The sequence below is a fragment of the Vipera ursinii genome, assembly GCF_947247035.1.
Source record: "Vipera ursinii genome assembly, chromosome: 8".
In the NCBI taxonomy this organism is placed as follows: domain Eukaryota; kingdom Metazoa; phylum Chordata; class Lepidosauria; order Squamata; family Viperidae; genus Vipera; species Vipera ursinii.
In genome coordinates this window covers 8572918-8586104 of record NC_139519.1, presented here as the reverse complement: position 1 = coordinate 8586104, position 13187 = coordinate 8572918, and the positions used below count along the sequence as shown (strand labels likewise).

The 13187-nt window shown below is 42.7% G+C and overlaps 1 protein-coding gene across 3 annotated transcripts in view; it reads left to right on the top strand.

The window, feature by feature from the left end:
• The window catches only part of SLC39A14 (solute carrier family 39 member 14), a 35351-nt gene extending 22654 nt beyond the window's left edge, over positions 1-12697 (top strand). For all 3 annotated transcript variants that reach the window (XM_083368256.1, XM_083368258.1, XM_083368257.1), the window contains exons 5-9: positions 1479-1601; positions 6538-6720; positions 8590-8797; positions 10212-10396; positions 12368-12697. In XM_083368256.1, the coding sequence (XP_083224382.1) occupies positions 1479-1601; positions 6538-6720; positions 8590-8797; positions 10212-10396; positions 12368-12514 (846 nt within the window). In that variant the 3' untranslated portion in view covers positions 12515-12697. The remainder of the gene's footprint in view (positions 1-1478; positions 1602-6537; positions 6721-8589; positions 8798-10211; positions 10397-12367) is intronic.
• The last annotated feature ends 490 nt before the right edge of the window (positions 12698-13187 follow it).

The following is a 13187-nucleotide window of genomic DNA, read 5'->3' as shown; positions in this document are numbered from 1 at the left end:
GTTACACAATTGTCGATGCTTGTGTGGTGTCTGCAGTGTGACCTACTTTGTGCTAGCTGTTACATCGCTTTCAGGAGAAGTGATACAGGACCAGCAAACTCCCTTCATTTTGTACTTAGGGTGGGAATATGTAAGCCCTCCAAATATTGGGTTGTGGAGCTGTTAGCACAAGGAAACAATGGACCCATTAATTTAGATGTTTGCCTTTTGGGAAGGGATTTTTTTTCCATGTAAATTAACTCAATCTGGAATGGGGAGAACAAATGTCAATTAAGTTAAGGAACACAGACTAAAAGGTCTGTGCCAATCTAACAGGGCAGGAATCCCATATCAACAGAAAAACCAAGGTCAGTTGTGCTAGTTTAAGCTGAAGGGTGATTAATTTCCTGCAAAATGCTCTGGCAGCACATATGTTGATCATAATAATTTCCCAAGGAAGGTGTTAAGGGAAGACTAATAGTCAATGGGAACATTATCTCCACCTTCTATACCAGGGGTAGGCAACCTTGGCTCTTTTATGACTCGTGGACTTCAACTCCCAGAATTCCTGAGCCAGCCAAGCCAGCTCAGGAATTCTGGGAGTTGAAGTCCACGAGTCATAAAAGAGCTAGGGTTGCCTACCCCTGTTCTGTACAGACTCTTTTATGGAGAAAGGTTTGGACCTCTTCATCCTGCTAGTTCCAGATCGTTCAGATACGCTTGTATTCATCATGAGAACATGCAAGATCCATGGCTTATTTGCTCTAAAATGAATAGGAAACATGTCTTTCACACACTAATATTGTGTGTGACATGTCAGCTGGTTCACCTGGAATTGAAATGTCAAGTGATGCTTTTTCGCTCTCAAAGCCAGCTAAGGAGCCAAAGAGAGTCATCTTTGGTATATCCAGGTCTGCTGTTTGATATAGACCCATATCTTACTGAAATTTTAACTATGCAACTTCAGTTTGCAAATGGAACATCAGCTAAATTATTTGATTTTGCTTGCTTGTTATACCTTCTACGTATAATCCCAGGATGTTAGCAGACTTCATGTCTGGCTTTCTCTTGGACATGGTCTCCGTGTGAAAGGAATGTATTCCTAGGGAAGAGTGCTCAACTGTATTGTTGAGCCTATTTTAGAATTGTGCACAATGTAGAGCAAATTAAAGACAAGAAGTTTAAAATGCAGTCATCAAAAGCAGAAACCTCAACATATCAAAATGAAAGATAGCTAAACATTTTTTTAAATTGCTTAGCAATATAAGAAGACATCTGCTGTGGGCTAACTTAGGGACATGCTGTAGTAATACGAATTCGTTACCACTCGTGATCAAGAAGCATATTTCTTGGGTAGTTTCCAAAGATCTGGAGCTTTTTTAGATCCTCTTTGGCCTACCCTTAGAGGTGATAAGAAGACAGAACTCGAGACAGAAAGGATGTTTGTTTGTTTGTTTATGCTTTTGATAGCCAACCTTTTTTCTCCCCCTCTCCTCCAGGCCTTTGGGTTCAATCCACAGAAAGATGATTATGTCTCCAAATCTGCTGTTGTCTTTGGGGGATTTTATCTGTTTTTTTTCACCGAGAAAATACTGAAGATGCTCCTCAAACAAAAGGATCAGGTGAGGAAAGCAGAAGGTGGTTTTCCTTCAGTTACTTGAGCCTCAGTTGTTCCTGACACAATCTTTAGTTCCTTTTCTTTGGGTACTGAGTTGAATTTTCAATCAATCCGTCAATCAGAAGAGAGCTGGGAGGGACCTTGGAGGTCTTCTAGTCCAGCCCCCTGCTCATGCAGGAGATCCTATACCATTTCAGACAAGTGATTGTCCAGTCTCTTCTTACAAATCTCCAGTAATGAAGCAGCCAAAACTTCTGAAGGCAAAGCTGTTCCAGTGGTTAATTGTCCTCGCTGTCGGGAAGTTTCTCCTTAATTCCAGGTTGCTTCTCTCCTTGATTAGATTCCACCCGTTGCTTCCTGTCCTGCCTTCAGGTGCTTTGGAGAATAAGTTCACCTCCTCTTCTTTTTGGCAACCTCTCAAATACTGGGGCACTGCTATCGTGTCCCCTCTAGTCCCCCCACCCCTTTCATAGCATCAAATATGATCAGGTAATAAGGAACTAAAGATTTGCTCTTTCTTCGAAATATATTGGGAGGTGAAATTCTGCCAGATTATTAAAGATGGTTTGCAAACTTTTTTTTTTCATTTGTCTGATAAAATGTCCATGGGAGAGATCTCAGTTTGTTACAGTGTGTTCTGGGATGTTTGTATAGAACAATAGCCGGTTCTCTTTTGACTTTACTGCTACGTCATTTATCCTAGGATAACTCCACTCCCTCCTTGATTACATGTTATGTATCTAGTGCAGTGTTTCTCAAGCTTGGCAACTTTAAGATGGGTGGACTTCATTACTCAGAATTCCCTAGCCAGCATGGTTAAATTAATTCCCCTAGCTAGGGAATTCTGGGAGCTGAAGTCCATCCTGTCTTAAAGTTGACAAGCTTGAGAAGCATGGAGTCAACTGTTTTTCAGAGAAGGTATCTGCCACTGCTTATTTTCTGAAAAGGTTGTAATAAACATTTGAAGAAACCAAAGTGCCTGTCAACCATTGTTTTTCATGGAGGTTTTTGTAATTATGTGTATTTGTTACACCCTCAAAAAAAATTCTGCAAGTTTAATCCACGAGCTTAATACCAATTACAACAGAAAAATACCAAAAAAATACCTATAGAAATAAGGAGTTTTCTTCCCAGTTTTAATATGGGATATATTTTGTGCAGAATATGAAATAGATCTTGCCTGTTTCTTTGAGTTCCTAGTTTCTCCCCCTTTTCAAGTTTTCAGTACTGATTACAGCTACAAAACAAATGTAGAATTCGTCAGAATTAAAACAGCTGAGCAAACCATGGAGTAGATATTGGAAGGAACAGTCAATAAAGAACGACAAAGAAAAAAAATCATATCTGACAGAAGAATTGTTGCATATTCCAATATACATATAGGTGAAAGTGCCGAACATGAATGTCTACATGAACTTTCAGAAAGAAGTATTTGAAAAAGATTCCTTTTAACAAAATAATCAGGGCACTTTACGATCTTTTGTGGATTGTCAGGCTTTCAGCATTACGTTGTATAGCCTAGATTACAGGGATAGGCAACCTTGGCTCTTTTATGACTCGTGGACTTCAACTCCCAGAATTCCTGAGTCGCCTGGCTTAGGAATTCTGGGAGTTGAAGTCCACGAGTCATAAAAGAGCCAAGGTTGCCTACCCTTGGCCTAGAAACATTGCAAAACATCTGCAGTAGAGCAGTTTTGAACTGAGATACAAAAATATGGCAATAGCCGTGAATCTAAAAAAACCCCACCAACCTATAGTAATGGAAGGATTATAATAACGGGTAATATATGGTGCCTCATAGTGAACAGCAGGCCTCTTTTATCTGGATGAAACTCACCTCATAGACCTTGTAATGAATGATGTGGGATGGAGACTTTTTGATCATCTTGCTGAAATGCCAGAGCTTAGTGAGAAGTCGTCTCTGGACTTCTTGGTGATTTTGGGTGCCGTCAGCTGTGGTATCATCTTGGACTGCTGAGATGGGGACTTAATATGTGTAATTCAGATCCATCCTTGGTGGGTCATATCTAGAAAGATTGATCCAGTCCAATGCCATGCTCAGACAGGAAACCCTATACCATTTCAGACAAATGGCTGTCCAGTCTCTTCTTAAAGACTTCCAGTGTTGGAGCATTCACAGCTTCTGGAGGCAGGTTGTTCCACTGGTTAATTGTTCTAACTGTCAGGAAGTTTCTCCTTAGTTCTAGGTTGCTTCTCTCCTTGACTAGTTTCCATTCGTTGCTTCTTGTCCTGCCCTCAGGTGCTTTGGAGAATAGCTTGGCTCCCTCTTCCTTGTGGCAGCCCCTGAGATACTGGAACACTGCTATCATGTCACCCCTCACCCTTCTCTTCCTTAAACTAGACATATCCAATTCCAGGATCCGTTCCTTATATGTTTTAGCCCCCAGTCTCCTGATCATCTTTGTTGCTCTTCTCTTTGCCCTTTCCAGAGTCTCATGGTAGTGTCAATCTGAGGAGGACAGGGAGCTGGAGCAGTATCCTCTTGAAGCCCAGGAGGACTTTTTCGGAGGACTGTGGGGAAGAGCAGGCTGAGACAAGCCAGGGCCCTTCAGGTTTGGAACAGGGAAGGCAGAGTTCAGGAGAGGGGCAAGCCCCCCCCTCCCCCACCTGATCCCAGAGCAAGGAGAGCAGAGAGGAGAGAACAGGCAGGCTCAATTGCTCAATTGCCCACCCCACTCCACCAGGCACACCTGGGGATTAAGATTGAAGGAGAGGCTGTGGGTTGGGCCATTTGCCAGGAACAAAGGGGGTATCTTGGGACAGTTGTGAATTGTACTCTTGTCTTTGTTTAACCTGGACACCTTGAATACCAGACCCGGCTGGTTTCCTGCTTTACGACCGCAGACTGCATCTCTGAGTCTCTCCTTGCAGACTGCAGGAAGGCTGAAATTTAAAAGGACTCCTTAAGTTTCTGCTTTCTTTTCTTGTTCTCTGTCTGGCCTGGAGGAATTGCCTTCAGCCAGAGGCAGCTGAAAGGAATGTGTGTGTGTGTGTGTGTGTGTGTGTGTACGCGCGTGTGCACGTGCTTTGGTTGAAGGCTTGCTAGCATATGTGGGAGCTTTTGGGGGACATTGGCAGTTATTAAAGGACTGTTTCTCTTGCCAGCCGACTGCTTTGCCTCCGTGCGGGGCCCTGGGTCATCACAGGTAGTTTTCTTCTGTTTCTTATTTTTTTTAATATCTACAGTAGATGAATCTTCTGAGAGAGGTTGTCACTTAGCTCTACATTTGTTAGTTATAAAAAATCTTCACTAATTCTTAGGTGCAATAATGAGCTAGGTGGAGATGAGCATACTGGGGTTTTAATGCAAATCAGAGGGCAGCATTCTTTGAAGAATGTTTGCTTCAAGGTTTGTGGCCCACAATGTTTTGGAAAGGAATCTGCTCACTCCAAGAGATCACAACCATATTTTTTATTTATTTATTATATTTTATTATATTTTTATACCGCCCTTCTCCCAAAGGACTCAGGGCGGTGTACAGGGCAATAAATATAAAAAACAGAATATAAAAGTTAAAATACAATTAAATATAATGCCCAAATTTAAAATTTAACACAATAATTAAGAACATGTTTAAAACCCCAACCCTAACCCATCAGACCAGGTCAGATTGCTCAAATAAATACGTTTTTAGATGGCGCCGGAAGTGCTTCATGACTGCTACTCTCCTGGAATCTCATGCGCTGTCAGGATCCATTTATATTTCATTTCCAACTCTTTTTTTCTGCGCAAACCCAAATCTCAACCCGCTCCCCCCCCCACCTTGGATTCTGCCATTCCCAAGGAGGAGAGGGAATAAACATGGCGGTTTATTGCTTTCACTTCCTTTCCTGAAATGTAACTTTTTGTTTATTCCGCCTGCCTGCTATCCATCACAATAAGATCAATGAGAGGCATTTTCCCTCTCATCTTATGGGCAACTAAGAAAGGGGGTGGGGAAAAAAAACATCCCTCCGGAATCTGGTTTGTTTCCCCAGATGGAATGTGAGGGGGTGGGAATGATTTTGCTACGAACGGACTGATGTTCTCCTTTTCCCACGAGGGGCTTCCCACCTGGAACTTGGCTGACCGAATGAGCTGTGGGGTGGGGCTTGCTTGGGGACATTTAAAAATATCGATCTGTGAAGGGATTTCTCGGATGCTGTCTATTATACCCTCTATCTTCCATGTCTTTGTAAAAGTTCCTGCTGGGATAACCTTGTCCCCAAGAGTCTTTCTTTCTTAAGATGTGGACTGAAGTCCACATGCGCTGTTGTTTGCAAGTTGTGGCAATTCCTGTCACTCCAAAGTTCTCTTGGTTGCATCAGGTCTCAATTATTGCAATATCCTTCGTTGGGCACTACCCTGGAAGAGCTTTTGGAAGCATTAGTTAGAATCTGGTGGCTAATTTGTCACGCTATTATCACAGTGTCATGATTATGTCACCCTAATGCAGTATTAAAAGATCAGCATGTTTTCTAGGTGTAACTGAAATGTCTGGTCAAAGTTAAGAACTCTAGCTTAGAATCCAGTTATCTGAGGGAGTGGCAGGTTCGTTAAGTCTGCAAGGAGCCTTCCTACTTAGCCGGTTCCTCTTGGTCCTCTCGTGGGAGAGCGAGAAAAGATTTTCCCCGTGTCTCATGCTTAGTCTCATTAATGTGTTCTCTTTGAAGGTGCAATTGCCCCACCTTCTGGTTTCCAAAATGTTTCTAGACATCTTGTTTGAATATAGATTTTCCAAGTGTTTGAGTGGGTCCTTCCTATCGCCTTCAAAAGATATTGCAGTATATTTAATGACTACTGAAATAAACATTAGGTTTACACAGAAAGGCAGGACAGAAGCATACGACATAAAATGTAGATCTGTTGGTGGTTGCATCGTATGAACAACTTTTTTGAACAACTGCATGCATGGTGAGATTGTCTCTGCATTCCCCAGCACCTTCACGGACACAGCCATTACAGCAGTGAGTCCCTTCCTTCCAAAAAGGACCAAGAAGAAGGTGTCACTGAAAAACTGCAGAATGGAGACCTGGATCACATGATCCCTAATAAGAGCAGCGATTTGGAATGCAAGAATCCTCCTGCTGATCAGAAGGTTGTTGGCACCTTGTCTGTTCAGGTCAGTGAATAATTACAGTGGGGTTGCCCAGCCTTTTGGGGTCAGTCAGCCCTTCTCTCTCTCCTCTCTCTCTTCCTCTCTGTCTCTCTCCTTCTCCGTCTCTCCCTCTGTTTCTCTTCCTCCCTCTTTCTCTCCCCCCTCTTTCTCTATGTCTCTCTCCCTCTCCTTCTCTCCCTGTTTCCCTCTCTCTCCTTCTCTTTCTCTCCCTCTCTATCTCTCTGTCTCTCCCTCTCTCTGTCTCTCTCTCCCTCTCTCTGTCTCTCTCTCCCTCCCCCCTTCTCTCTCTCTCTCTCTCTCTCTCTCTCTCTCTCTCACACACACACACACACACCACTGCCAGAGGCTCTAGATGGCAAACAGTGTCAACACAAAATAACTACTAATCCCCAAGCCCTATGTACATATAAAAATATAGGGTCCTTGATGCTCTCCAAGCTTGCTTGTTTGCTCGCAGATGTTCGTTACCCAACTAAAATCTAACTGAGAAACTATGAGCAGGACAGCAAGATGAGTGGGGAATAAATTTAATAAATATATGAATAAAATTCTAGACCAAGCTAAATCCAGAAATGCTAGGGAATTCCTGGAAGCTTGGCATTCAGACAAATTGGCCATCAACGGACATATAGGTTTAGGTTTAGGTTTAGGTTTTATTTAATTTATATACCGCCCTTCTCCCTGGGGACTCAGGGCGGTTCACAGGGCATATATAATTACGATACAAAAGTTAAAATAAGATTAAACCAATGCCCAAATAAAAACAATAATACAATAATAAAAACAACTATTTTAAAAACCCATATTCCCCCATCAGGCCAGACCAGCTAATTCGAATAAATGGGTCTTCAGGCCGCGACGGAAGGTTCGGAGGTCTGATGTCATCCGGAGCTCCACCGGCAGTTGATTCCAAAGTGCCGGAGCGCCCACAGAGAAGGCCCTCCCCCTGGGGGCCACCAGTCGGCATTCTCTGACCGGAGGCACCCTGAGGAGGCCCTCTCTGTGGGAACGCACAGGGCGGAGGGGAGTTGACGCCGGCAGCAGGTGGTCCCTGAGGTAACCCGGACCCATGCCATGTAAGGACTTGAAGATCATAACCAAGACCTTGAACCTCACCCGGAAGACAACTGGTAGCCAATGCAGCTCGCGGAGCAAAGGTGTAACATGGGAGTACCGGGAAACTCCCAAGACAACTCTCGCGGCCGCATTCTGTACCAGTTGGAGCCTCCGAGTGGTCTTCAAGGGAAGCCCCATGTAGAGAGCATTACAGTAGTCAAGGCGAGAGGTCACGAGCGCATGAGTGACCGTGCACAGGGCATCCCGGTCCAGATAGGGTCGCAACTGGTGCACCAGGCGAACCTGGGCGAAGGCCCCCCTAGTCACGGCCACTATATGGTCTTCCAGGGTTAGCCGTGAATCTAGGAGGACTCCCAAGTTGCGAGCCCTATCCACGGGGGGTAGAAGTGAATCGCATTTACACACCATTCAAAAGAGAGTATAAAAAAGCTAAGAGGGAAAGACTAGAACACATCCCCTCCAGTAGCTAATAGTTACATATAACGGATTAACATTTGACAAACAACCAAGCAAAAAACAATATCTTAATCAAGGAACTGCCACGGAGAAAATCACACCACCACCAACCCTATATTAAAAAAAAAAGACGAGCAAATCCCACACTCAATTGCTTTGATGATATTACCTAATTAGGCAATGAAATGTCTGCAAGAAAATAACCAAGCTCAGAGAGCACACAAGTTCAATCCCGAGCTACAAATACTCTCTTCTATTGGGTCCATGTAGGATTTTTTATTTACCTGTCATGAGATGATAAGGAATTTTCAGCTTTTCTTAATATACTTTTTTTCCCAGGACCTCCAAGCATCTCAAAGCATGTGCTATTGGTTGAAAGGGGTGCGTTATTCAGACATTGGTACGCTGGCTTGGATGATAACCTTGAGTGACGGCCTTCACAATTTCATTGATGGGCTGGCTATTGGTGCCTCCTTCACTGTCTCCGTCTTTCAAGGCATCAGCACCTCTGTGGCCATTCTTTGTGAAGAATTCCCGCATGAGCTAGGTGTGTTGCTGCATTATTTCTGCTTTACAGCTAGAAAAATACAGAAGAATTCCTTTTAGGGATGCACGTAGTGGAATTCTTATTAAGGAACAATCAGAATAAAAGTAGGAACACAAGAAAAATGACCAGAGATTTCTAAAACTTATACACAGTGCAGAAAAGGTGGACCTATTGATGGGTCCTTCCGTGATATGCATTCGTCTATATTAACATATTGTCATATTTCTGTGCATAAATACCAGTTTTGATGATTCAGGGCCATAGAGCAGGGCTCTTCAAACTTGGCCCTTTTATGACTAGTGGACTTCAATTCCCAGAATTCCTCAGCCAGGCACTCTGGCTGAGGAATTCTGGGAGTTGAAGTCCACAAGTCATAAAAGGGCCAAGTTTGACGAACTCTGCCGTAGAGGATACCAGTGTTGGCATGGATGGTTTTATTATTTAGTTTATTACTTATTTCGACCTTTCAGAATTAGCAAGTTCATTAAAGATCATGTATCAGTAGCAGCTAAGCCATGATGGCTGTATGAATATTTGCTCCAAACTTTAAGGATGTGCTGAGTCACGCTTGTTGAATACACAAAATGTTTTGCAAAAACGTTTTGCAAATCAGACACTAAAACTAGCAGACCAAAGATAGCTTTCTCTACAAGTAGTCCCTGACCTATGACCACAATTGAGCCCAAACTTTCTGTGGCTAAGCGAGACATTTATTAAATGAATTTTGTCCCATATTATGACTTTTCTTGCCACAGTTGTTAAGTGAATCACTGCAGTGGTTTAGTTAGTAACACGGTTAAGTGAATCTGGCTTCCCCGTTGACTTAGCTTGTGAGAAGGTTGCAGAAGGGGATTGTGTGTCCCCCAGACATTGCAACCGTCATAAATATGAATCACTTGTCAAAGCCAAATTTTGACTTGATCATGGGGTTGCTGCAACAGTCATAAGTATGAAAAACAGTCATAAGTTACTTTTCTCACTGCTGTTGATAATTTTGAAGGGTCACTAAATGAACTTTTGTAAGTCGAGAATTACCTGTATTTGTATAATGGGACGGTGGTGCATGTTGAGTTACATAATATGTAACACAGCTAATCATCAAAACATTATTACTTAGACCAGGGCTCTTCAAACTTGGCCCTTTAATGACACGTGGACTGAGGAATTCTGGGAGTTGAAGCCCACAAGTCATAAAAGGGCCAGGTTTGAAGAGCCCTGGCCTTAGACCAAGACATTGGTCATCTCAACAAAGCAGCAGAAACATAGGGTTAATCATAGGAGAGAGAGGATTTGAAAACGCAAAATGCTTCTGGATCAATGTTCTTGGACAGCAGATCTTCAGTCTTTGATTCTGTTCGCTTCAAATGCAACCCCTCCTTCTAACCTTCTTTTCGAATTGTGGTTCACCTTGCAGGAGACTTTGTCATTCTGCTGAATGCTGGGATGACAATCCAGCAAGCGCTCTTCTTCAACTTCCTCTCAGCTTGCTGCTGCTACCTGGGCCTGGGCTTTGGGATATTGGCTGGTAGCCACTTCTCAGCCGAGTGGATCTTCGCTCTAGCTGGCGGGATGTTTCTCTACATTGCGTTGGCTGACATGGTAAGTGGCAGTAGGCAGGTAAAGGAAACCAGGTAGTTTCACCTGGCTTCCTTCTGATAGGTTGGATACAAAAGTATAATTCCCCTTTAGCCAGGAGAGTAAGGCTGTTCTGCTTATTTTAGTCTGAGCCTGAATCTTCTTGCACAAACAGATCTTGACTCTTTCATGAAGAGTACTGTTTGGGGCAAAACCTGAATTAAGGAGCCAATTTCAAGCTCTAATGAAAGCGAAGAAAGAAAAAGGAAAGAGTAAAGATGTACAGGAAAACCCAACTGTTCTAAAGGACTTCCTGGGGTTTAGGATATAAATAATCACTCTACTTGAAGAAAGGAAAAGTAACAAGTCTTGTTACGCTCTCCCCAAAATGCAAAATATGAGCCCATAGTTTTGGCCTAGTTCACTAGAAGATACCCGAGGTTGCCAAGGACCATCTATGGATGCTGGACTGCAACCTTTTACACCCCAAACTTACTTTTTTTTCTTAGTGCAAAGTCATTAGTGGGAGCCCCATCAACAGCCCCAGTCCAACAAATTGGGCTAGACTGAATCTCATTCTTTAGTCATAAGTACAAATTAAGTCCTTCAGGGTGTTTCAGTCTGTTCAGACATTATTCAAAGCAACATGGAGGGGTTGGTGGGTAAACTATTCTTTGTTTTAAGGTTAATAAGCATTGCTTTGAAATCATAGTTTGGGTTTGATTCATCGATTGCAACTGTAAATAGGCATGATCTGTAAAAAAAGGTGCATGGCTTGCAATCACTCTCCTGGTTTGTTTATATGCCCTGCACAAGTCTCTTAAAAATTCTATAAAGATGGAAGCACAGCTGAAAAAAAGAAGCCAAACAAACCAAGAATTGGCCAAAAAGTCACTTTTTTTAGCTTTGCTTCTTTAACATGCTTAACAAGCAACAAATGCTAAGCGTGGTCGGTCACCGGGTTCCGAGATTTAGTCTTCTGGGCTTTTGGACTCATGCTGGAACCCATGCCCAGGGAACTCTTCTCTACCAGAATGTAGAAAGAAGTACACATTCTGGGAGAGAGAAGTTCCCTGAAGTTCCAAGTCTGCAAGCTTGGAAGAGTAAACCTTGGGTCCCGGTGACCGTCTCGGATTGGAGCCCGCAACATTATCCTGGGACACATATATTTGCCTTCATTCGTGAGAAGCTAAGCCAGGGGTCTTCAAACCTGGCCCTTTTATGACTTGTAAGTTGAAGTCCACAAGTCATAAAGGGTCAAGTTTGAAGACCCCTGAGCTAAGCCTTTGCCTAATGTCTGATCACAGATGATGATGATGATGATAATATTATAATAATAATAATAAATAATAATAATAATAATAATAATAATATAATAATAATAATAATAATAATAATAATAATAATAATAATAATAATAAGTTGGAAGGGACCTTGGAGGTCATCTAGTCCAACCCCCTGCTGAGGCAGGAAACCCTATACTATTTCAGGCAAATGGCTGTCCAGTCTCTTCTTAAAAACTTCCAGTGTTGGAGCATTCACCACTTCTGGAGGCAGGTTCTTCCACTGGTTAATTGTTCTAACTGTCAGGAAGTTTCTCCTTAGTTCTAGGTTGCTTCTCTCCTCGACTAGTTTCCATCCGTTGCTTCTTGTCCTGCCTTTGGGCGCTTTGGAGAATAGCTTGACTCCCTCTTCTTTGGGGCAACCCCTGAGATATTGGAAGACTGCTATCATGTCACCCCTCGTCTTTCTCTTCATTAAACTACACATACCCAATTCCAGCAACCGCTCCTTATTCCTTATATGTTTTAGCCTCCAGACCTCTAACAATATCCGTGTTTTATAAAATGACTTATTTATTTTGCATCGTGCCCGTTTAGAATCAATCTTGTTTGATTTACAAACTTGCAAGAAAATTTTTTTGCATTTGCTGTAGAACAAAATAAAACAACAAAAAAAGAAAAGCCACTCTAACTAATTTCCTTGGTCTGTAAGTTCCCAGAGATGAACGAAGTCAGCAAAGAAGATGAACGGAGTGGAAGTGCTTTGATTGCATTTGCGATTCAGAATGCCGGACTGTTGACGGGATTCAGTATCATGGTGCTGCTGACTGTATACTCGGGAAAAATCCAGCTCGGATAGAGGCATGCTGTTGGGAAACTGTAGGTCTGTGGACTCTGCTAAGCATAGTTTTTTTCGTCAAGGATTCCGGGAAGGGGCATGTTTATTCAACCTGCTTCTTAGATCTCTTGTTCAACTGACCTGCACAGGCTGACAACTTTTCTCTCTAGCGTTAAATGACTGGGGGATCATTTCTTAAGGTAACAACAGCATTTGTCTCTCCCTACTACCCCCCTTTCTCCCTCCCCCTCCCCCCCACGTTTTCATGGAATCGATGAAGAAAGGCTTCTAATTTTCTGTTGTTGTGTTATTCTTGCTTCCTTCTTGGGCACGAATAGCTTGGTGCACATCCCTTTAAGTTACACAAATACCAGCAAATTGGCTAGCAGGATGCCTTTTTTTCCCACCCCCCACCCCCCACTTACTAAGGACTGTGATATTTTAAATTTTAAGCCCTGCATCCATTTTGGGTCATTTAATTGGTTGGTTGGAGTGACTCCAAATTTAGTTGGCTGCTGGAAAACCAGAATTAAAAATTATAGCAAATTAGAGAGCTGTAACTTGGGAGAAATCGACCTTAAGCATGGGTTGGACTAGAAGACCTCTGAGGTCTTTTCCATCCTGTGATTCTGGGTTCTTCTAAATCACATGTGTGAGAAAGGACAAGTGCTTTTTGTGGCACGTACAACATCTA